The sequence below is a fragment of the Phyllopteryx taeniolatus genome, chromosome 7 (genome assembly GCF_024500385.1).
Source record: "Phyllopteryx taeniolatus isolate TA_2022b chromosome 7, UOR_Ptae_1.2, whole genome shotgun sequence".
Classification (NCBI taxonomy): domain Eukaryota; kingdom Metazoa; phylum Chordata; class Actinopteri; order Syngnathiformes; family Syngnathidae; genus Phyllopteryx; species Phyllopteryx taeniolatus.
In genome coordinates this window covers 23,661,393-23,685,608 of record NC_084508.1, presented here as the reverse complement: position 1 = coordinate 23,685,608, position 24,216 = coordinate 23,661,393, and the positions used below count along the sequence as shown (strand labels likewise).

Genomic DNA, 24,216 nt, shown 5'->3' with positions numbered 1-24,216 from the left:
TGGTTTTCTGAAGTGTTCCTGAGCCCATGTGGTGATATCCTTTACACATTGATGTCAGTTTTAGATGCAGCCAGAGGGATCAAAGGTCACAGGCATTCAATGTTGGTTTTCGGCCTTGCCGCTTAAATGCAGCGATTTCTCCAGATTCTCTGAACATTTTGATGATATTATGGACCGTAGATGATGAAATCCCTAAATTTCTTGCAATTGTACATTGAGGAACATTTGTCCTTAAACTGTTTGATTATTTTCCTCACACGTTTGTTCACAGAGGTGAACATTACCCCATCTGTTTGTGAATGACTGAGCAATTCAGGGAAGCTCCTTTTATACCAATCATGGCACCCACCTGTTCCCAATTAGCCTGTTCACCTGTGGAATGCTCCAAACAGGTGTTTGATGAGCATTCCTCAACTTTCTCACTTTTTTGCCACCTGTCCCAGCTTTTTTGCAATGTGTTGCAGCCATAAAATTCTTAAGTTAATGATTATTTGGTAAAAACAATAAGGTTTATCAGTTTGAACATTAAATATCTTGTCTTTGTAGCGTATTCAATTAAATATAGGTTGAACATGATTTGCAAATCATTGTATTCTGTTTTTATTTATGTTTAACACAAGGTCCCAACTTCATCGGATTTGGGGTTGTATTTGTGTGTTAAATGCAATGACAAAAACAGTCAAAATGAATTGTTTAAGTTTATTATCAAAACACCTTGTAGAACAAAGCGGCCAGATGAAGCATGACAGAAAAAAGGTCTCTAAAAAAAGTAACATTTACAAACTAAAAAGAGCTTTTACAAACTAAAAACATTTTACTAAAACAATTTCACGGTGACAAATACCAAACCAAGTGAATATGAAGAGACTGTATGGCAATTTTAGACCATAGTGTAATGAACATCAGCAACTAAATGACAATTGCTAACAAAAAAAACCTATGCATTTCTATCAATCCTAACATCGATTTCTCTTCCATTCAGACGATAGCCATTCATGGTACGACAGGCACGGTCAGCAGTCTCTGGGTTGTCAAAGCGAACCACACCACAGCCCTTGGACTTGCCATTCTCCATCTTAATATCAGCATACTGGACCATGCCTGCAAAGAAATGTACAGAAACATCAAAACATGCCAATTAATATGGAACTGCTTCCTATCCATGCTGTGGCATTGACGATTGTGATCAACTGTACCACATGTATTGAAGGTATCCTTCAGCATCTTCCAGGTGAAGTCAAATGGCAGCTACAAGACAAAAAAGCCAAAGTATTAATCATATTGTCTGAGAAAGTCTTGGTAGTACCGATAACCTTACAGAAGATGAGGTACACACATTGCGGACAAAGATCTGGCAACCCTTCCTGATATTTCCTCCACTTCCAGGGCCTCCTGCTCCCCCAAAGGAATTTCCACCGAACCCACGATCCAAGTCAGTAGAACGATCAAACTGACCACCGACTCCACCGGATCCCATTCGGTCCATTCCAGAGCTCATACGATCAAGGCCACCAGATGGAAAACGGTCAAGACCTACATTAGAGCCCATGCGGTCAAAGTTGCTGGACATTCTGTCAAGCCCAGTGTTAGCCATGCGATCCACACCCATTGGGGAGCCAAACTCCAGAGCGGAACCCATGCGATCCAAACTTGATGGGCCCAAGCGGTCAAACCCAGTTGGGCCAAGGCGATCCATACTAGAGCTCATACGGTCTAGGCCACCTCCAAGCCTGTCCATACTAGGCCCCATCCGTTCCATCCCGGAACCCAGTCGGTCAAAGCCAGAGCCCATCCTGTCCAGGTCAGACACACGGTCCATCCTGTCGAGGCCCATTCTATCCATCCCCCCAATGCGATCCATGCTTGATCCTAGACGGTCCATTCCAGAATTCATGCGGTCCATACCCATGGAATTTCCTATATCGGGGGAGAAAAGTCAAAATACAAAAAAGTTACATGTGCATGCCTTATGCCTTGTACAGCACCAGTAAGTTGTCAACAAACATCATCACTTACCTCTATCAAAGGAATCTCCAAAATTATTGCGAGACATGCCCATTTCATTTCGACCAAACTCCCGGTCAAACCCACCACCAATGCCTCGATCCATATCTGATAACGCAAGAGAAGGAAGAACTGGGCATAGAGCAATCATTACACTTTTGCTATTTATGTGTCACACATTTCACCTTACCATTCATTCTGCCCATCCCAGAAGAGCCAAAGCGATCCATGTTATTCATTCCTCCAAAGTTGTCCATTCCATCTCAAAACACATAATACAATACATAAGTGTCACAAACATGCAGAACTCAAGTGCCTGTGAAGATTTTAATACTGGAACATACCTCCCATGCGGTTTCCCATGTTGCCAAAGCCCATTCCATCCATTCCTATGAGAGAAGACAGGAGACCAATGAGCAATCAAATGTACAATTCCACCAGAAAGTATTCACACCCCTTCAATTTTCCACATTTTCCTATGTTACAGACTTATAAAGATGATTTGAGTAGTTTTCTTTTTAAAAATTCTACATAAAATATCCCATAACGACAAAGTAAAAACATTTTCAGACAGTTGTGCAAATTTATTGAAAATGTAAACATTTAAAGATAATAGGTGCATGAGTATTGATACCCTTGGCTTAATATTTTGTTGAATATTTTGACCTTTGGCAGCCATCTTCTTGGGTATGTCTCTACGAGCTTGGCACACCTGTTTTGGGGCATTTTCTCCCATTTGCATTTTCTGCAGATCCTCTCAAGGTCAGTCAGGTTGGATGGGCAGCGTCGGTGGACAGCCATTTTTAGCTCTTTCCAGAGATGTTTGATTGGATTCAAGAATAGAATAAGTCTAACATAGCAAAATGTGGAAAACGTGTAGGGGTGTGAATACTTTCTCATGGCACTGTATTCTTGCTCTCTTTTTAAGTAACAACTTGGCGATAACCTCCAATGCCCACGTTGCCCATTCCACCAGCGCCTCTGTTAAGCTGGGTAGCATCAATAGGCTGACCACCAGGCCCTAAACCCAAACCAACACCACTGAGGCCACCTGGGTTTAAAAAAAAAAAAAAAAAAAAAAAAAAAAAAGGCATTCATTTGATTAACCTTGGTTTAACAGGTAGAACAGAATTCTATATGAAAGCTACTGTGTGGTGCATTTGTTTGTTATTTCAAAAATGTTGCACTTACGTGGAAGAGATGCACCTCTGTCAGGTGGTCCAAAATCTTTAGGCATGGACTTCTCATCCTGAAAGAGAGAAAAACATTGTATGAAATCACAAAAGCAGATCAATTGTATTGTATATTGTGCATTGTGTATATTTGGTTTACATACCAGTTTTACATGCATGATTCGGTTGAACAACAGCTGTCCATTCAACATGGCTGCAAAATCATTAAGGAAAGTTGTAGAATGGAGGTATTTGAGACTTTTGTCAAGTTAGATTAAAACATCATTCCAACACCTCAATGATGAGTGACCAATTTGTAAGGATACAGACAGCTTGGACTGCTTCAATGGGCATGTCGAATGTTACAGTGCCCATCCCTCTGCTCTTCCCATCCTTGTCCTCAAGGATGTCAGCCCTCACCACTAGGCCAGCCATACCAAACACCTCCTTCAGCTTCTTCCAACCCACTTTGTAGTCAAGCTGAAGGCATACATTAAGTACAGTTAAGACTTACAACAATGGATGGATTTATAGCAAGTCACATCTAGTTTTCAACCACCATATAATAAAGTCTTACATTTGCAACAAAGACTGTGTTGCCAATCCTTCCCGCTTGCAGGCCATGGATGATCTCCATGGGAATATTGGGGTTGTTCATCAGGCTGGGAGGGATATTGATTGGTCCAGGGCCCATTCTATCCATGTTCATGCGATCCATTCCACCCATGCCACCATGGGGTCCTCCACCCCCTTGTCCCTTGTTGATTTCCCTTTGAGCAATAACACCATCAGGGTCCTAAACAAAAATATTCATCAGTGACCATTTGGAAAATGGGGAGAAGGAGAATAATTGTAGTATTTGGTTCTGTGGGGTACCTCTTTCACTTTCAGGGGACGGCCATTCAGGTTGTGCTTGTTGACCTTCTCCACTGCTTTCTTCATCAGCTCCTCAGTCCTAAACTCTACCACACTAGCAGACCAGAAAAAAACAGTAAGAAGTTTTATAGCAATGTCACGGAAGTGCATGATTGAAATAATGACAGATTATTGTCCTGTAATGTAAGTAATAAAGTTACTTACGCACAACCCTTTGTTGATTGAAGACAACGGAACAACCCAGAATAAAATAAACAGGTTCAAGTTAGAAAAATCATACTTAACTAGAGTTTACAAGATAATTTTTGGGAACACTAAATGAAGATCATGCACATCAAAACATGAATTACCACACACTTGGCCACAACAGGCGCCACAACTTTTCAATAACTTAACAAAATCTCTCATCAGTAACACAAAGCCGTCACGTGCTTTTTTTTTCTGTCCAATGCCCGAACGAGGATATCCACAATGAAATTAGAGATTCCTCAAAACTGAGATACTGGAGGTTACAATTCCAGGAAAGACATTCTTCAATCTAAAAATATTTTTGGATTAAACAACCATCATTAAGACATTCGACCGCCACTCGCAGACTTAACCTTCTCTAGATCATGAGAAGGAATTCCAGCAACCAAATACGTACGTTTGTGTGTAAAGCTATCTCACAGCTAAAGAGAAAGCTGAAATCCTTTAACAGCATCAACCCTAAAATGACCTCACGTCAAGGCCACAGTCGACACCACAAAGTACATGCCTCCGACATGTCACAATCTCACCCGCTCCATCAGGTTTCGGAATCTGACAATTGCCCAACAATGAAAAGAGAAACTAAAGCTGACAAACACAAGTTTGTCAAGGATAGTTCAAAAATTGTGTATTTGTATATATTTGCACTTACCCTTGATTTGCCTTCTGCGTCCATTAAGTGTTCCACGTACGTTACCTCACCCACTACAAATCAGATCCCAGACGACACACACCAAGGGAGAGAAGCCGAGAGAACAATTGGGGTTTAGAGTGGAAACAAGAAAGGTGGCCGGTGAGCTCAGACTGGCAATCCCGAGCCTTCCTCCAGCACCTCTGTCGCAGCACAATATGGTACAGGTCTACAAAAAGCAAACTTTTTCTTAAACAAATTGTACTCCTTACCCTGTCCTTTTTACGGATTCTCCCAAAGCACCAAAACAAAGGACTAAGGCTATACAAGTTTTGCCATGAGTCTTTCCATTTGGAAAGAAAACACCTACTTAATGATTGACAAAATGTTTTAGAAAGTCTGCATACCCTGTTCAAAACCATGGCTCACTTCATTGCTAACCTGTGTGCACTGAGACACCATCGTAAACCTCAGGTCAATGCATGAATACCTTTTCAAACAGCTGAGTCTTTATGTAAACCTAGGAATATACAGACCATAGCCTCAGTTACAGTAATGATATGGGCGAGCAGAAGAGTCTCTTAAAAGTTGTTTTCTTAGTGCACTGTCTTATGAAGTACAATTTAGATTCAGCGTCGACCACAGCCACGCATTCACTCCTCATACCGGGCCTGTTCAACAAATGGACCAAACCTCTAAAAGACAAGGACAGTGTGAAGTAAGAAGTTGTTTCATTTTGTAGACCTGTACCCCAAACAATCCCAACACACATCTTTGATTGGCACAACATGGAGACCTGCTGAGAAAACATTTTGCTTGTCAAGGGCACACCTAAAAGAAGAAAATAAAATTTAACTCCACAGTCAGTTAAATACGAGTTAGCTCTTCTTAAAGGGTCCTCTATAACCATTTCAGAACATGCTTTTATAAGCACCAAGATGCTGAATTACTTAAAATAAATAAATAATGGGGGTGGCGGGGGACCCACAATGGTGGACCAAAAGTCAGTCCAAAATCAATAGGGTACATAGGAAAAGAGAATTCCCAGCTCCCTCTTAAGACTCTTCAAATTTCTGGAAGTTTTGAAAAAAAAACAACAACAAAAAAGACATCATGTATTGCACATTGTCAAGTGGACGCAAGACAGATTTTCTGTCATGCAAGTCATTGTAGTTGAATTCAACTCATTTAGCACGCATTAACACACACCGTGGGCTATTACTCGTTTGTAGTGCGCCATATGGAATTAAACAGACTTCTTAAAAACCACGAGAAGCTTCTGCTTAAAAAAATTCAAAAAGAAATGGCCGTTCTGTCAGACGTCCAGGACGGCAGCCTCAGTGCAAACCTACTGCAAATCATTAGCTGACCACAAAAAATAAGATGGGGCCTCTCTCCAAACCACACAAGTTCTCCAATGAGTGTGTAACTGAAAAATCCCAAAGCCTGTTAAAAGCACTAGTAGTCCAATCAAAAAGCCCAAACTATCACTCTCCACTTCAATGACATGGCCTGAATGAGCCACTAATCCAGAAAACATACCTTTTTCCTTCATTAGGTCTTTGAGGGCTTGCCATTTCACATCATAGGGGATGTTACTGACAAAAACTCGGTATCTCTTGTTCACATTTCCATAGGGTTCAAAGCGTCCACCGCCACCTCTCTTCTGGGGCCTCTCCTTCCTGCTAGAATTGCCCTCGTGTTTAGCCTTCCCGTTCATTTCTCTGTGTGGAGAAGCAAAAATAAATACAAAATAACTTTAAAAACAAAACATTTTCGTCATGCTGATGAAGACGAAATGGAGTAAAAGACTAAGTCACATAGATCACAGAAGTACTGGCTAGCTTGACGAAATGGAGTAAAAGACTAAGTCTACTATAGATCACAGAAGTACTGGCTAGCTTTTTTTTTTTTAAAGAATAGAATAATTATCTGTCCACCAAGGTGCAAAACTGTCTTTAGCTCACCAACGTAGAAGACATACAGCGCTAAAATACAGATATTGACATGCCTAAAACTAGACTTTACATCGGCCTGATCGGTATCGAGCGACAATTCGCATTTTATGTTGATTGGCTTTAATGTCATAATTTGCCGATCCAATCAATGACATTAATCGGCTCCGCAAAAGACATTTACTCCACGTCGCCGTTGTGTACAATATATTCGAACCCAAAAGTTAGTTTATTTTTAGCCTTGTCGCATGTCTTTTGACGTAGTACTGTAAATATCTGACCAATAAAGTAATAAAAACAAAACAAAAAACATGTCAGCGGCGTGGGATGTAATGCCCGATCAGAATACAAGACAAATTTGCTCTTTCACAATCGCACTATGTCAGACTACTGCAATAAAATCTTGTATTCCGATACCATCGCATCCCGTTTTTTACGATCACTCGGCTTCATCGTGTCAACTCAAACGCGACCGGATACAGTTGTTACCATGGCGACGACGACACTATTGGACCACGCCGTGTGTTTATAAGAACAAAATGGGGGAAAACGTGTGTTGGTGATCACTGGTTCTCGGGAGAGGACGTTCGTTTAAGGCTTGCTTGAGGTATGTTCACATACGTTTAATATGATACGGCTTGCAAGCAGGCAACAAAACGTTATGTAGCCTAGGAAGCTAGTGCTAGCACTAACGGTTGTAAGCGATTGCTGTGTGTGTGAAGTAATTTAATTACAGTAAGTTAGCACCCATTATTTCTGTCATGTTGTAATGTTGGCTGGATCTGACTGCTGACTAGAGCATTGATTTCCAACCTTTATGGAGCCAAGGCACATATTTTACAATTGAAAAATCTCACAGCACACCAATAAACAAAAATGTCACAAAAAGGGGATACATTAATTACTGTACGTACTTCCTGCCATCAAATAGAAGACCATTCATTTGTTGTGTCTGTCACTATACCTCACTGGCATACATAGATGAAAATATAGGTTATTTATTGTAACTAACGTTATTTATTGTAAATATATATATTTTTTTTAGCAATTAAGTACACAAATATATACAGTAAATGAACAAGTCATTTAAATAGACACATTGCTCCATCTTGTGATCAGATCGGTTATGGTTTTTTTTAAACTCGCTGATCGGTCGCAAAAATCCGGATCCTGTAAAGCCTACCAATAACCTATATAGAATGAATAAAATATCAGAGTATTACTGTACTTAATGTATTTTTTGTTAACCAACAGTCTATTTCAAATGCCTCAATGTGGTCTTGGTAGTAACACAAGACATACAAGAAAGAGGAATGGTCACTTTAAAACCTGGTGTTTAATTGTATTTAAATAATCCATCCATCCATTTTCTTTGCCGCTTATACCCACTAGTTATGTCAGTGTATAAATGCACAGTCATCACTAAAATACAATTGCTGCGTTAAGGGGATTAATGAAGTCAGCTTGCAGTTTGCTAACGCAGCGTCGCATAGCCCTCAACCGTAAAATGGCTGCTCGTCCGTAGCGAACCATTCAAATAATCATTAAACCAGGAAACAGACGGACTCGGTTCCGCATGAAAGCCATATACAAGGACACTGTCAATACCCACACTCACGCTAAAGTTTCGATTTAGCCTGATGTTTCCATGATGTCGCCAAATCGTCACAACCGTGTGGTTCGTTAGCCTGCTAGCTAGCTAGTGCTAACAAAGAAAGGTTCACGAATAGACCTCACCCTTGTTGCTGCGGCGCCTGCTGCTGCTCCTGACCAGTCTTGTCGGAAGTATCTTCGCTCTGCTCGTTAGACATCTTTAGACGATAAAGTGATTGCAAATGAATGCGTTGAACTTTTCTAAAAAGTAAATCGGCGGAGTAACTACAGTTGACTACGAGCGGGCAAAGAGTGCGCACGACCTCCTGAAAATGGCGGACAAAAACTCTGTGAGGGAGGGACGACGGATGCAGAATTTTGAAAATGAACGTAGAAGATGCTACTTACTTCCGTATTTTTCCTCCAAAAATAAAATTAAGGACAGTGTGAAGAACAAGAAAAATACTGCGCTTACAGTACATGGATGTACAGTACTATTATTGGTTTTCTGTTTGGAAAGAAATTCATTTTGCTATCAGCAAATATTGAGTCTGACTTTTTAAAGAAATGCACCAACCGTGTTTGCCGAACAACATGTATTTTTATTTTTTTAAATGGAAAAATATTGGAGGCATGTTGAGTTTATTAAACCGTTAATGGACATTAGCAAATTGTGTTATTTTAATTTCAAACCGTATTTTATGATACTTATGTGAACCCCAAGTTAATAATAGTTAAACACACTTCCGGAATAGTTTCCATACTGTTATCAAAACATACTTGACTAAGCTGTGATGGTTGTACGTCCAAGTTATGAACAGCAGAGGGGGGAACGGCTTCACGAATATATATATATATATATTTCATTTTACATTTATTAGAATCATTATGATCCCGCAAGAAAAATACAAGAAATTTTGATAATTAACTAAAATTAGAATAACATTAATGACGTAGACGCTACATTTTTGGGAAGTACAGTACCAAATTGTGTAACGGTAAAATCATTCCACTCCTGTTAGTGGAGCTGTTTCGTGTATTGACAACCAACGTATACGTAAAACAACGAAGAAGACGTCAGCCACAAGCGAGCCGGAACTGGTAGTTGTTTGCTGGTCTACCTGAACAATAGCACTGAATAACGAACCAGATATTAGCAGTTGTTTTGATAAACCTTCCTTTTACATTTATCTACAAAATTTACTTAAACAGATCGCCCACTGGCATTTCGTGGTGATGTGCAGTTATGTTTGAATATACTGCACAAATGACAGCGTTAGCATTATCCTTTAGCGAGCAACGCGTTCTGTAGACGTAAATGGATAAGCGCTAGTATTTATTTACGCTGGAATTACGAGTTGTGTGAAGCGTCACTTTACAGCATTTAAATCATGACTACCGGTGCTGATGTGAGGGACATTTTGGAGTTGACGGGAGGGGATAACGATGGCCCGATCAGTAAGAAAGACCTCATCAGTTCTGACAAGGTGAGAGATAAAAAAAAAAAACAGTTCAGTATTCCTTTTCATTGAAGTTGGTACATATATAACTATGGTGCTCCTAAATCCGAGAAATCGTAAATTAGCTATTTCTCAAGAACCAAGGTTATTTCCGTGAAAAGCATCCATGTGAATCATGATTTCCTACACAGTATGTTAAAGGTGTGCTTGGTTGAAAGGTAATCCATTTCTTATCTATCACAGAAAAAATCCAAGAAAACAACTGAAACGTTGACCTTCAAGAGGCCAGAGGGAATGCACAGAGAAGTCTATGCGCTGCTGTATTCTGATAAAAAGTATGCATTTTTTTCAGTTAATGGTTTTGTCTTTTGTCACAGATGGTGTTGTGGTACATTTGCCTGACTTTGGTGCAGGCAGCGTGGGTTCAGTCCCCGCTCAGTGACGGTGTGAATGTGAGTCTGAATGGTTGTCTGTCTCTGTATGTGGCCTGTGACTGACTGGCGACCAGTTCAGGGAGTAGGTGGCCTTTCGCCCGAAGTTAAATGAGATTGGCTTCAGCGCCCTGTGAACCTGAATAGGATTAGCGGTGTAGAGAATGGATGGATGGATGGTTTTGTCTTGAATGTGGGAACAGGTTAAGCTTGATTTAACATGAATGGGTTGTACAGTATCTTATTAATTGCTGTACATTACTTAAGTGCCCTTACACTTCTACTGCAGTTGCACCCTAACAGCACTCTGACATTGTATGATGTTTTTGTTCATAAATGTTCATAAAAACTTTGACCAGCATACAGTGGCTGGAGGTGGACCAACAATCTTTCCAAAGTAGGAGTCTCAAAAAACTATCCATTTTAGTAATCCAGTGTGTTTCAATGATGACCATCCTTTATTTTTGTGTGTGTGTTTGTTTTTAACTCTGCATATCTCCCTTCTCAAATTCCATACACACTTGTCATTATATCAAAAACAATCCTGTTTTGTGTTTGGCATTTCCCAGGGATGCGCCTCCATTGCTGCCCAGTGACACCACCCAGGGCTACAGGACAGTCAAAGCCAAGCTGGGCTGTAAAAAGGTTCGTCCATGGAAATGGATGTCCTTCAGTAATCCAGCCCGAAGGGATGGTGCCATATTCCACCACTGGCGACGGGTGGCAGAGGAGGGCAAAGACTACCCTTTTGCCCGCTTCAACAAGGTGGGAACTCATTACTCTCCTGAGACCGACGACATATGTTTCCCCCATTAAGTACTATAATCTCCACTTCTTACTGGTTCCCTGAATAGACAGTGCAGGTACCTGTTTACTCGGAGCAGGAATACCAGCTTCATCTCCATGACGACAGCTGGACTAAGGCAGAGACGGACCACCTGTTTGATCTGTGCAAACGCTTTGACCTGCGCTTTGTAGTTGTGCACGACCGCTATGATCACCAGCAGTACAGAGTAATCACTGCTCCCTCTGCCGCACTATTGTTCATTTAGGATTACATAATTAGAGCAGAATCATAAGGGTTCATTTTATTTTCAGTAATAAACATTCTCTATACATGCTTTCAGAAACGGTCCGTAGAAGACCTCAAAGAGCGCTACTATGGTATTTGTGGAAAGCTGACCAAGGTCCGTGCGCCTTCAGGGACCGAGCCCAAAATATACATCTTTGACGCTGGTCATGAAAGGCGACGCAAAGAGCAGCTGGACAAACTCTTCAATCGTACACCTGAGCAAGTGAGAACCCTTGCTTTTTCTAACATGGAACTGCTTCATATACAGTTCCTTCCAAAAGTATTGGAACGGTAAGGTCAATTCCTTTGTTTTTGTTGTATACTGAATACATTTAGGTTTCAGATCAAAAGATGAATATGAGACAAAAGCTCAGAATTCCAGTTTTTATTTCATTGTATTCACATCTAGATGTGTTGAACAACTCAGGACAGAGCACCTTTTTTGAAGCCATCCACTTTTCAAGTGAGCAAAGGTTTTGGAACAGACATGATTAAATTAACTTAAAGTGAATAGCATTTAATATTTGGTGGCATAACCGTTATTTGCAATAACTGCATCAAGCCTGCGACCCATTGACTTTACCAGACTGTTCCAATCTTCATTTGAAATGCTTTTCCAGGCCTTTACAGCATCTTGTTGTTTGTTTCTCCCTTCAGTCTCCTCTTCAGGGGGTAAAATGCATGCTCTATTGAGTTAAGGTCTGGTGAGTGACTTGGCCAGTCTAAGACCTTCAATTTTTTCCCCCTGATGAAGTACTTTGTTGTGTTGGCAGTGTGTTTTGGGTTATTGTCTTGTTGAATGGTGAAGTGTCTCCTGATTAGTTTGGACGCATTTTTCTGTAAACTGCCAGACAAAATGGTTTTGTAGACTTCAGAATTCATTCTTCTGCTACCATCACGAGTTACATCATCAATAAAGACGAGTGAGCCCGTTCCAGAAGCAGCCATGCAAGCCCAAGCCATGACATTACCTTCACCATGGTTCACAGATGAGCTTGTGTGTTTTGGATCATAAGCAGATCCTTTCTTTCTCCATACTTTGGCCTTTCCATCACTGTGGTAGAGGTTAATCTTGGTCTCATCAGTCCATAAAACTTTGTTCCTAAACTTTTGTGACTCATCTCTGTACTTTGCAAAATCCAATCTGGCCTTCCGATTCTTTTTGCTGATGAGTGGTTTGCATCTTGTGGTAGGCCTGTATATTTCTTCCCTCAAAGTCTTCTTCGAACCGTGGATTGTGATACCTTCACCCTTGCCCTGTGGAGGTTGGCAGTGATGTCACTGACTATTGTCTTTGGGTGTTTCTGCACAGCGCTCACAATGTTTCTGTCATCAACTGCTGTTGATACCCTTGGCCGAACTGTTCAATGTCTGTTGCTCAGTACACCAGTAGTTTTTATTTTTCAGGACATTCCAAATTGTTGTATTGGCTATGTCCAATGTTTGTGCAATACCTCCGAGCGATTTTTTCTCTCAGCTTCAAAATGGTTTGCTTTTCTCCTTAGACAGCTCTCTGGTGCTTAACAGCAAATGCAGTTTTCACAGGTGAAACCCAAAGCCAAAAACAAGCACGATCTAATGTTTAAGCAATCAATCTAAAAGGCAACACCTGAGCAACTAGAAAGACCCATCAGTCACATGTTCCAATACTTTTGCTCACTTGAAAAGTGGGTGGATTCAAACAAAAGGTGCTCTGTCCTGAGTTGTTTATCTCATCGAGATGTAAATACCATGAAATAAAAGCTGGTATTCTGAACATACTCATCTTTTGATCTGAAACCAAAATGTGTTCAGTATACAACAACAACAACAACAAAACAAGGAATTGACCTTGCTGTTCCAATACTTTTGAAGTGGACAGGAGAAAGAAGATTTAAGAATTTCCCAGCAAAGTTATGCTAACATCGAATGTGCTCAAATTGATTCCAAGGTTTTATTCTAAAGAGTACAATACAATATTTTAAACAAGTAACCAGTCTGCTAATATTACTTGTACTTTTGTTTTTTTGCCTACAGGTGGCAGAAGAGGAATACCTGCTCCAGGAGCTGAGAAAGATTGAGACAAGGAAGAAGGAGCGGGAAAAGAACGCTCAGGATCTGCAGAAGCTCATCAAAGCGGCTGACACGACCACAGAGTTGAGACGAGCTGAAAAGAGAGTATCCAAAAAGAAACTTCCACAAAAAAGAGAAACAGAGAAACCGGTAAGCAACGGATTCTTAAAAGTGGCTGGCATGATTTTAACAACATATCTAATTGAATAACTGTAAAACAGAGATACGGAAGCGTATACTTGACTTGATATTATTATTGGTATTATTATGTACAGGGTGATTGAAAAGTAACTCCCTATTTTAAAATACTTACAAATATTACAACATATGAATAAATTATCTAAATTTCTTTTATGTATGAGTGGCCAGCCAGAAGTCCTGACTTGACACCTTGCGACTTTTTTCTGTGGGGCTGGCTAAAGGAGCAAGTCTATTCTATCAAACCAACGACTTTGGAAGAACTTGAAGGGCGAATACGAGAGTTCCTTGTGAAATCAGTTAATGCGGTTCCCAGGCGACTTGAGAAACTGGTGGCTAATGCTGGCGCCCATATCGAATTTTAAATAAAACTCCATGCAATACACTTTTCTTCTCATGTTCATTTCTTCTCATGTTCATTTCTTGTAAAAAATATAGTTCAGAAATAAATTACAAGTACTAAAATACGGAGTTACTTTTCAATCACCCTGTATATTTAACTATACAGAAAGCTACGACATCATAATGTTGAATCAAAACCTTTGTGACAGTGTGAATAAAACTGAGCATTATTCGATGATTAAAGGCATACTTTCTGATACAAAACCCTCAGTTCACTTTGCAAGTGTACTTAATGGCAAATGAGTTTATTTTGTCACGACAGGTTAATCCATTTCTATTTTTTATTTTCTTTTTATAGGCCGTACCAGAGACAGCAGGCATCAAATTCCCAGATTTTAAATCTTCTGGGGTTACACTGCGCAGCCAGAGGGTGTGTACCACTGCTCCAACACATTTTATTAGTTGTATTTCACCCACTTCCCACATATCGTTGGTTTTTTGCCATTTTCAACAATCATTTATAAAATGTAACAGACCCACGTGGGGACTGATCAATTAGATAGATTTGTGTAATATGAAATTGACAAAATTTGGACATAGGATTTTTCACTTTCTGCCCGACAGTGAGGATATATTTAAACATAAAACTCAAACACACCCTCCATCCATAATAGTGTCATTGCTTTTGGTAAAGACTCGGTCTTGCAAACATGTTTTGGTCTCTACTTTGCAAACATCCATCCATCCATCCATCCATCCATTTTCTGAGCCGCTTCTCCTCACTTGGGTCGCAGGCGTGCAGGAGCCTATCCCAGCTGTCATCGGGCAGGAGGCGGGGTACACCCTGAACTGGTTGCCAGCCAATCACAGGGCACATAGAAATAAACAACCATTCGCACTCACAGTCATGCCTACGGGCAATTTAGAGTCTCCAATTAATGCATGTTTTTGGGATGTGGGAGGAAACCGGAGTGCCCGGAGAAAACCCACGCAGGCACGGGGAGAACATGCAAACTCCACACAGGCGGGGCCGGGGATTGAACCCGGGTCCTCAGAACTGTGAGGCTGACGCTCTAACCAGTCGGCCACCGTGCCGCCCTTTGCAAACATATAATTAGAATATATACAAATGTTCTGAGTCCTCAACTTTTATGCATTAAGTAGATTTGTTCTTTCTGGAGGATTGCTGTCATAGCCAGTTATTTGAGATTCACATTTTGTGGGATTTGTATTATTGTTTACTATGTTTTACTATGTTGTTTACTATGCGTTACATGACACCCTACCAGAACGTTTGACTTCTGCTCACTGTCCCTCATTAGCACCATGATGATTAATTCTGCTGCTGACATGCCAGTATTTTTAAGAGAAAGCAATGGTGGGGCCTTATTCATCTTCAAGACTGATGAGGAGCCGCTGCTCTCTATGGGAAATGCATTAGCCCAACTAAGGAGTGGCGTTCCCCTCCTGCTAATCAGTCAGACAGAGTTCAGTGAATGAAGAAAATTTGATCTGACCCGCTGAAGTGCATTTCATACGAATTAAAAAGTCTGATTTGTTTATCATCATATCCCTTGCCTCCCGTAAATCACATATGTGAGTGTGTTGAGTGTCTCTCTCTCTCTCTCACACTCTGTATTTTTGTGATATAAGATGAAACTGCCTGGATCGGTAGGCCAGAAGAAGATCAAGGCAATTGAGCAGATTCTGGTGGATCAAGGAGTGGGTGAGTGGGAAACTTGCAACAGACAGAATACATAGACCTTAAAAAAGTTTGCCTTTTACTGTGAATATATACATTCATAAATACTCAATACATGCTCATTGTATCTGAACTTTGTGACATTACAGCCTACTGCTCATTTACATTATGATGTGTACTTGATTTGTCTTATGTTTGATTTATATTTATGGACAGCCCTTTTTTTCCAGCTGTTGGTTTTTCTTAAAGTGCTATCTAATAATAAAATTAATAAATAAATAAAACTTGAATTGAACAAAACATTAATTGAGTTGAGTAATATTTGTTGCATTAATTGAACAATTGTTTTCCTCAAATTGGTTAATTAAAATATATTTCTTAATTTTTTTAAAACTTAATTTACCTCATTAAATAACTAAGTTTATTTGGTGTAAATAATTCAAAATATTGCTAAAATGAACAATTGTAGATATACGTTTTGGCTGATTAACAATTGGTTAATTACAATTGCAATAATTACAAATAACATTAGAAATTAGCATTATTGTATTATTAAAATAAAGAATCAAATGTGGCCCTGGAACACAAACATTTGCCCACCCTTGGAATAAAGATATTTTAAGATTTTTTGTCCAGATATTTGTAGTTTGTTTTTGCCCTAAATTAGTTGATTGATCTTTTTTAACATGGTTGTTTTTGTACTGCAGATCTCAACCCAATGCCGACAGAAGAAATTGTGCAGATGTTCAACGAGCTGCGAAGTGACCTGGTGCTCCTCTACGAGCTGAAGCAGGCACACAGCAATTGTGAGTACGAACAACAGATGCTGCGTCACCGCTATGAAGCCCTGCTGAAGGCCGGCAACGGAGGAGCATGTGGCATTATGGCGACGTCTGCACCGCAAAGCGTAGAACCCGGTGGCGGCAACAGCATGACTGCATCCACTCCGGTGGGGGAAGCCCAGACGTGGCCCAGCACTGATGACATCAAGGTTGAAGCCAAGGAACAGATCATTGATGTGGTGGGAGCTCCACTGACCCCCAACTCAGTGAGTTTGCTATCTGTCAGGCGCACTAGTTAGTATCTGGTCTTTGAAAATCCAATCCAATTTATTTATATAGTACATTTAAAAAACAACAGAGTTGACTAAATCATCACTGAAGTTCTGTTGGCCAAACTTACTTTTAAACTTACCACAATTTCTCGTGTATAATGCGCACCTATGTATAATACGCACCCCCAAAGTTGACCTCAAAATTCTGGAAAACCCTTCTACCTATGTATAATGCATTTTTACAATGCATGATTTTCCTTCTTCCCATATGATCAAAGCAGGAAGTATTGTATGTATTTTATTAGTTTTTTTCAAATAATTATTCTAAAGTTAAGCACTTTATTTGAGCACATAATACTTTCATTTTATTTACTTGGTATTATTTTGAAATTCACAGCCCTACTTTTATTTAGAAATGAGGAAACACACAGTTGTGCTCATGTTTGATTACCCATGCAGAATTTGTAAGATGGGTAGAATACCTTAAAGAAAACATGAAGGGCCAGGCAAAACACATTTAATTTTATTTTAATGGGATTAAAATTTAACTGTCAAGCATTTCAGAAAAGCATGATCCTCAAACAAAACATAACCATAAAGAAATGAATGATTGTTGTTGTTCAGTCATCAGTCGTATTTAAAAAAACCAAAACAAAACAAAAAAACAATATTTCCCAAATTCTGCCATGGTATGCAAACTTATGAGCACGACTGTACATATTATGCAGTCATATGTACCCCTGTCATATTGGAATGAAAGTGTAGGCTACACCTTTCTCATACCCTCTAGGTGGCGGTGGCACCTATTAAAGAAATGAGAAAAATAAAATCCAGAAAATCACAAAATCCATCCATCCATCCATTTTCTGAGCCGCTTATCCTCACTAGGGTAGCGGGAGTGCTGGAGCCTATCCCAGCTATCAACGGGCAGGAGCCGGGGTACACCCTGAACTGGTTGCCAGCCAATCTCAGGGCACATATAAACAAACAACCATTGGCGCTCATATTCACACCTACGGGCAATTTAGAGTCTTCAATCAACCTACCACGCATGTTTTTGGGATGTGGGAGGAAACCGGAGTGCCCGGAGAAAACCCACGCTGGCACGGGGAGAACATGCAAACTCCACACAGGCTGCGCCGGGGATTGAACCCTGTTCCTCAGAACTGTGAAACAGATGCTCTAACCAGTCGTCCACCGTGCCGCCAATTTTATTTTAATGGGATTAAAATTAAACTGTCAAGCATTTCAGAAAAGCAGTATAGTTAAACAGTCATGAGTGGTATTTAAAAAAAAAAAAAAAAAAAAATAAAATAATTTCACAAATTCTGCCAGGGTATGTAAACTTACAAGCACAACTGTATATACAGTATATGATGTCATATGTACCCCTGTCATACTGGAATGAAAGTGTAGGCTATACCTTTTTCATAACCTCTAGGTGGCGGTGGCATATTAGAATGAAAGTGTACACCTTTCTCATAACCTTTAGGTGGCGGTGGCATATTGGAATGAAAGTGTACAGCTTTTTCATAACCTAGATGGCGGTATACATTTATAAAATGTGAAAACTTTTTCCATTTTCCTCTATACTTATGTATAATGCTCACTGTTGCCTTTTTTTTTTGGGGGGGGGGGTAAAATGCGCTTTATACACGAGAAATTACGGTACCTTTTATTTTAATATTCTCTATGCTTATGCAGTATCTAATCTATTTTCTTGTCTGTCAGAATAGCTGAGATGATCTAAATACAGATATAATTATTTTAAATAGTTAAATCAAGACACAAATGGTATAGTACACAGCCAAGAGGGACAAATGATGGGGAAAAAAAACATGTGATACACTCATCTAACATGCTACCTGAAAATAATTTTACAGCACTCTTACCATTTTCAGGTATATTTCCAGGTTAGTAGTCCAGTGTGATGTCTTAACGAAGTGTCGCACACACTCTACAGGCCATTTTGTAAAACCTTTGGTGTATTTGCAGCAGTAGCTCATCTGTAAGGTCTTGGACTATGGAGCCAAACGTTCACGTTTGGAGTCCTGCTGTGGACAAAACTAAAAAAACAAAAACAAGTTGTTGGAGGGATGCTAGTTGGCTTCCTGGCTACTGTCGAGGTACCCTTGAGGAAGCAGCTCAAGAGGTGCAGCACTGTTTGCGCGCCTCTTTCACCCTGATATTTCTCTTTGCATGTCTGCATGTGTGTGATCTGGTTCTCTGTGTGGTGTGTAACACATAATATACAGCAGAATTGAATTTCCCCTTGAGGGATTATAATGAGCATAATCCTTTACATTAAAATGAATTAAAAATATAACAATTATAATGTCAAAAATGTATTTCTGAAAAAATATTCTGTCTGCAACATTTTTCTCACTTAAATACAAATAATTTCTCAGGCTTGCCAACTGTCAGGCTAATTTAGCCAACCAGAAGCCTGAGGAAAGTCTTTTCTGGAAAAGGCGCAATAATAACAATGGTGATTTGAGGAAAATGGAATTACAGTGAAGACCCGCATATTCATGGTTTGGCATTTGCTATTCCCCATTAAGAACAAGAAGAAGAATCATCTTTATTGTCATGAACATGCAGGCATGCACACAAAATCTGTTCTCTGCATTTTACCCATCACAGTGAACACACACACTTGTTGATGGAGCACACTGGAGCAGGGGGCAGCTTAAGCTTATTCGGGGAAATCCCTGCTTCTTCACTTTTTTTCCCGATCCCTCGCTCATTTTTTTTTTTTTAACCCAATCCCCTGATTGTTTTTTTCAGATGTTTTTTTGTCATAGCAGTTATAAGGGACTCAGGGAGTGTCAATTATTAGCAAATGTTCGCTCTTCGTGGTCAAGCTCGTTCCCTATATCCCACCAATAGTGGGGGTCTACTGTATACATGTGGACCGACAGTGGAGTTATTCCTGAGTTGGCCTTGACAAGATTGTGTCATTTATCACATTCCAGCGCAAACGGAGAGAATCAGCATCCAGCTCTTCATCAGTGAAGAAGGTGAAGAAGCCTTGATGAGGACATGTACAAGGTGGGAAAAGGAACAAGGGCTCACCTTAAGAAAACATGCCAGCTGAACATGTGAGACATGGCAGAGCAGAATGCGACACACATATACACACACACACACACAGTCCCAAACTTCTCAGCTACTAAGGGCACCTGCCTGAGCCATCTGGGCTCAGCTTGCTCACCATCATTGGGACAAAGGCGACGACTGAGTGACATTTCATTCCATTACTGCTCTTCTTCCTGCCTTACCAATGTTCAGCATTAGATGAGGCAAGGTCAACTGTAAATTGCCAGGCTGAACTAATCGGGACATGGGGAGGAAGATGGGAATGACTTTGTAATTGAAGTGAATTGGAATGAAAGGGGAGGCTCTGGAGTGGGAAGACCACAATCCACTAGGCTCCTTAGACATGTTTTTGTGTCCTAATAGTGCTGCAACGTTGACTGAAGATGTGTTTGTATACTCTTGTAGTGCTGACTAGCTCTGCTTCCATCACTGCGGACTCATTTCTGTTGTTTGTCCTCAGGTGACCTTGATGATGCTTTCGTCAATGTTTCAATAAACCGCATTGTGTTATTTCACCTGCTGTGCCCCTGCGTGTTTACTCTTTATACGTTTCACATTTCAGGCACCTTTCCATTGTCCGACACTTTAATGTTATGACCATTACTTTTGAATACACATTTGCAAGGGAGACTGTAGACTCATGACTTCCTTGCTTTATGTGTCATTTACAATTAAGTGACAACTCAAGACTTCATTACTGCAATAATTAAGCAGCGATCAGCGTGTTGGCACAGTCATGGGAACGTAATTAGTTTCCCTCCTGATAATTCTTCTAATTGCGTGTCAATGCTGTCGTTTAACCTATGTTGACATCATTTCTATGCAAATTGTGAACATGTTGGCCCAGAAGAGGGGCTCACTGGGAATCTTTAATTACATACACTAATAGTGTAAATAGGGTTCCCACAGATGTTTGGAAATGCTTAAATGTCAGGCTTTTAAAACACTGTAAAAGTGCTTAAATTGTGGAGTTAAATTATAGCTTGCTATTACAAATACCAATCTCACTGATGAGTTTGACAATATAGAGCTAAACAAGCATAAACCTGTTCCTTCTACTATTATGTAACAACTGTTTGTACCATTTTATGTGTGCGAACATTGTACTGTATATTCATATAGTGAATCTTGTCACTATGCTTTGTGACAGACAAAGTTGAAAATTGCTTAAATTATATTATATACACTATGAAGTCTTTGCAAAAGGGTAATCCAAACATTCCGCATGTAATGTAGTTGAATTGCCTATCCATTTTCAACGTCCGCTGTTAGGGTTACAAACTCTTGTCTATGTGCTGTTTGAATAAGAGAGAAAGAGAGACGGCAAGTAAACATGAGTAAAATTGATTCTCTGTCTATATTTCATGTTGAAAATTGGATCATAAATCCAGTGGTTTGATCTATGGTGCCCGTCGTTGCTTGAAAAAACCTCCGCAAATGTGTAATTTCTCCCTTGACAGAACACAGCCAAGAGGCTATCTTTCTTTTGCCCTCTTTCCCTCACCCCCACTCCACCGACTCCATAGCTCCAGCCCAATGCTGGATTAATGCGCTTCTTTTTCTGATAGCTCCTTTTCATCACTGCTCATCCATTCATCAAAACTGCTCACCCTCTTATCTTTCAATATCTAAACCTATCCTAAATTATACGGCGGCGGCGGCGGGTGTATCGTGTTTAAATTGGGCTTAGAGAATGTGGAGATTAATAAATACTATAGTCTAATTGAAAATCGGTGCGCAGTCATGTGTGAATGATAAAGAAGAGCTACATTCAGGTGTTTTGGTCTAGGTTCTGCTACACTGATGTGTAAAGCATGAGTGTGTAGAGTGTGTTATGTGCTGCTGATGGGATCTCTTTATCAAGGCCCAGCTGAAGCTTTAATCACGGCCTAAAAGGTGTGCAGGCTGTTCGTCATAATTGAACTGTATCCCGGCTAATCGTGGGCATACGTCAGTGTCGGGCAGAAGGGGTCGCTCGGCCGCACCAATAGGCTGTCACCGGTTATTGAACACACAGTGAAGAGAAAGGCTGTGTACCGAGGGGCCTAATGCTGGGAGAGGCAGGTAATTGCAGATGTGATAGAAGCCTCTTCAAATGCATCACACCTTGTGGTAATCATTGATGTGACAATGATTAGATTGTCGATGCTTCTTTTCCGAGGTGCGGCACTTTATACCTATCATGTCACATACAATCATTGATTGCAGCAAAGGGGGAGGAGGAGGCCACAATAGGAGCGTGTCTTGTGTAGTGTCTGCATGAGCGCTTCACCATGCGTCCCAAACATATTGTAACCTCCATGCTTGTCTCTCATCTTCATGTCTCCGACTTTGACTTTCAACTCCACCGGTATTGAGGTTACCTTGAGGGAGAAAACTTTTAATCATCACATCAAATTCACCCATGCCCTCTGTGGGATGCCAAGCCACAACAAAGGGAGAAGAAGAGAGAGTTGAAAGTGCCCGCAGGGCTGGACGGTGGAAGTCATTTCCACTGGATTTTTTGCTTGTGGGGGATGTCCAGCTACGATGTAAACCCAATCACTCGTACTAAGCAGTGCTTAGAGCGAAGCATTAACCCCACTGTCCCCCCTTCCCATTAAAGTCCCGGGGATGCAGAGGAGAGTAGTGTATGTAGGACAGACTGGACTAAATCTAGACTTCCTATTCCCCAATTCTATGCTGCTATTGGCCTCAGGTCAGCCCTTGTCCTTGAATCTCTCCTACTTTGCTATAGACAGTAACACAAACTGTGCCTGTCTAGTTTGGATCGTCAGATAAAAGTACTATACTGTACCACAACATATGGAGGATTAACCCGCTGTCACATACAGCGGGTACGGAAAGTATTCAGACCCCCTTAATATTTTCACTCTTTTTTATATTGCAGCCGTTTGCTAAAATCATTTAAGTTCATTTTTTCCACATTAATGTACACACATCCATATTGACAGGAAAAAAACGTAATTGTTGAAATTTTTGCAGATTTATTAAAAAAGAAAAACTGAAATATCACACAGCCATAAGTATTCAGACCCTTTTTTGTGACACTCGTATATTTAACTCGGGTGCTGTTCATTTCTTCTGATCATCCTTGACATGGTTCTACACCTTCACTGGAGTCCAGCTGTGTTTGATTATACTGATTGGACTTGATGAGGAAAGCCACACCCCTGTCTATATAAGACCTTACAGCTCCATCCATCCATCCATCCATTTTCTGAGCCGCTTCTCCTCACTGGGGTCGCGGGCGTGCTGGAGCCTATCCCAGCTGTCATCGGGCAGGAGGTGGGGTACACCCTGAACTGGTTGCCAGCCAATCGCAGGGCACATGGAAACAAACAACCATTCGCACTCACAGTCATGCCTACGGGCAATTTAGAGTCTCCAATTAATGCATGTTTTTGGGATGTGGGAGGAAACCGGAGTGCCCGGAGAAAACCCACGCAGGCACGGGGAGAACATGCAAACTCCACACAAGCGGGGCCGGGGATTGAACCCGGGTCCTCAGAACTTACAGCTCACAGTGCATAAATGACTTTAGCAAATGGCTGCAAAATAACAAAGAGTAAAAAAATTAAGGAGGTCTGAATACTTTCCGTATCCACTGTAGAGTATTTACGTAAAAAGTATGACGCTGCACAAAATCCATCCTTTTTCTGTAGCACTTGCCCTCATTTGGACTGTGGGTGATCTAGAGTCTATCCCAGCTGACTTTGGGGTGAGAGATGGGGTACACCCAGTACACCGCATAGAGACAAATCACACTCACATTCACACCTGAGGACAATTTAGAGTCGTCACTTAGCCTACTGTATGTTTTTGGAATGTGGGCGGAAGTTGGGAGGACCTGCAGAAAACCCATGCAAACAGGGTCCGCACAAACTTCACAAGGAAGGCTGTGATTTGAACCTTGAACCTCAGAACTGTGATAAGTGCTAACCACTCATCCATTTTGCTGCCCTCATCACACAATTGTGAATTATAGTAAATTTAAAGCAGTTCTAGCCTTCTTTTGTGGAGGCTGAATAAGCTAATTGCTTAATTAATTTCTTTCTGACACTGTCATTTAAAACGGCGCATTAATGTATCCCACTGCGCAGAATATTTGTTCGTTTTGTATTGGACGGCACTAGCTTGTGCAGGTTCACTTCATCACAAGGCCACTAATGTACAGTATATGTGAGTGTTGTCTATTAATATACAGTATTGAACAGGGATGTCTTGGTATTAATTTGTCTGTTTCACCTGTGACAAAAATGGCAAACTATAACTTTTTATTCTCCGCCATCAGCACAGGATATACCCAAGACACCGTGTTCACAT

At 40.6% G+C, this 24,216-nt stretch overlaps 2 protein-coding genes across 4 annotated transcripts; one reads left to right on the top strand and one right to left on the bottom strand.

Annotated features, from left to right (window-relative positions):
- Positions 1–685: 685 nt before the first annotated feature.
- On the bottom strand, positions 686–8,843 carry hnrnpm (heterogeneous nuclear ribonucleoprotein M). The gene is made up of 16 exons (XM_061779551.1): positions 8,625–8,843; positions 6,475–6,656; positions 4,954–5,006; positions 4,257–4,264; positions 4,053–4,146; positions 3,754–3,972; positions 3,503–3,656; positions 3,341–3,390; positions 3,196–3,253; positions 2,951–3,055; positions 2,349–2,393; positions 2,195–2,266; positions 2,017–2,112; positions 1,337–1,917; positions 1,197–1,248; positions 686–1,101 (listed from the first exon to the last, which is right to left on the bottom strand). The coding sequence occupies exons 1-16, from the start codon at positions 8,696–8,698 to the stop codon at positions 938–940; spliced, it is 2,007 nt and encodes a 668-aa protein (XP_061635535.1). The 5' UTR covers positions 8,699–8,843; the 3' UTR covers positions 686–937.
- Positions 8,844–9,538: 695 nt separating this feature from the next.
- Positions 9,539–20,405, top strand: dmap1 (DNA methyltransferase 1 associated protein 1). 3 transcript variants are annotated; one of them, XM_061780027.1, is made up of 10 exons: positions 9,539–9,967; positions 10,184–10,275; positions 10,941–11,136; positions 11,226–11,384; positions 11,499–11,666; positions 13,460–13,645; positions 14,394–14,465; positions 15,689–15,761; positions 16,445–16,785; positions 19,767–20,405. In XM_061780027.1, exons 1-10 carry the CDS (start codon positions 9,872–9,874, stop codon positions 19,824–19,826), a joined length of 1,443 nt encoding a protein of 480 aa, XP_061636011.1. In that variant the 5' UTR covers positions 9,539–9,871; the 3' UTR covers positions 19,827–20,405. The 3 variants fall into 3 exon arrangements, with proteins under 3 accessions (XP_061636011.1, XP_061636012.1, XP_061636013.1); XM_061780028.1 differs by lacking the exon at positions 14,394–14,465; XM_061780029.1 differs by lacking the exon at positions 9,539–9,967 and having other exon boundaries at positions 10,259–10,392.
- The last annotated feature ends 3,811 nt before the right edge of the window (positions 20,406–24,216 follow it).

Coding starts and splice junctions, on each gene's coding strand:
- hnrnpm (XM_061779551.1), bottom strand. CDS start 8,698: ATGTCTAACGAGCAGAGCGAAGATACTTCCGACAAGACTGGTCAGGAG. Junction 3,391..3,502: donor TGAAGCAGTCCAAGCTGTCT/GTATCCTTACAA, acceptor ATGATTTTGCAG/CCATGTTGAATGGACAGCTG. Junction 1,249..1,336: donor GCCAGATCTTTGTCCGCAAT/GTGTGTACCTCA, acceptor TTTGTCTTGTAG/CTGCCATTTGACTTCACCTG.
- dmap1 (XM_061780027.1), top strand. CDS start 9,872: ATGACTACCGGTGCTGATGTGAGGGACATTTTGGAGTTGACGGGAGGG. Junction 15,762..16,444: donor TCTGGTGGATCAAGGAGTGG/GTGAGTGGGAAA, acceptor TTTGTACTGCAG/ATCTCAACCCAATGCCGACA. Junction 16,786..19,766: donor CTCCACTGACCCCCAACTCA/GTGAGTTTGCTA, acceptor ATCACATTCCAG/CGCAAACGGAGAGAATCAGC.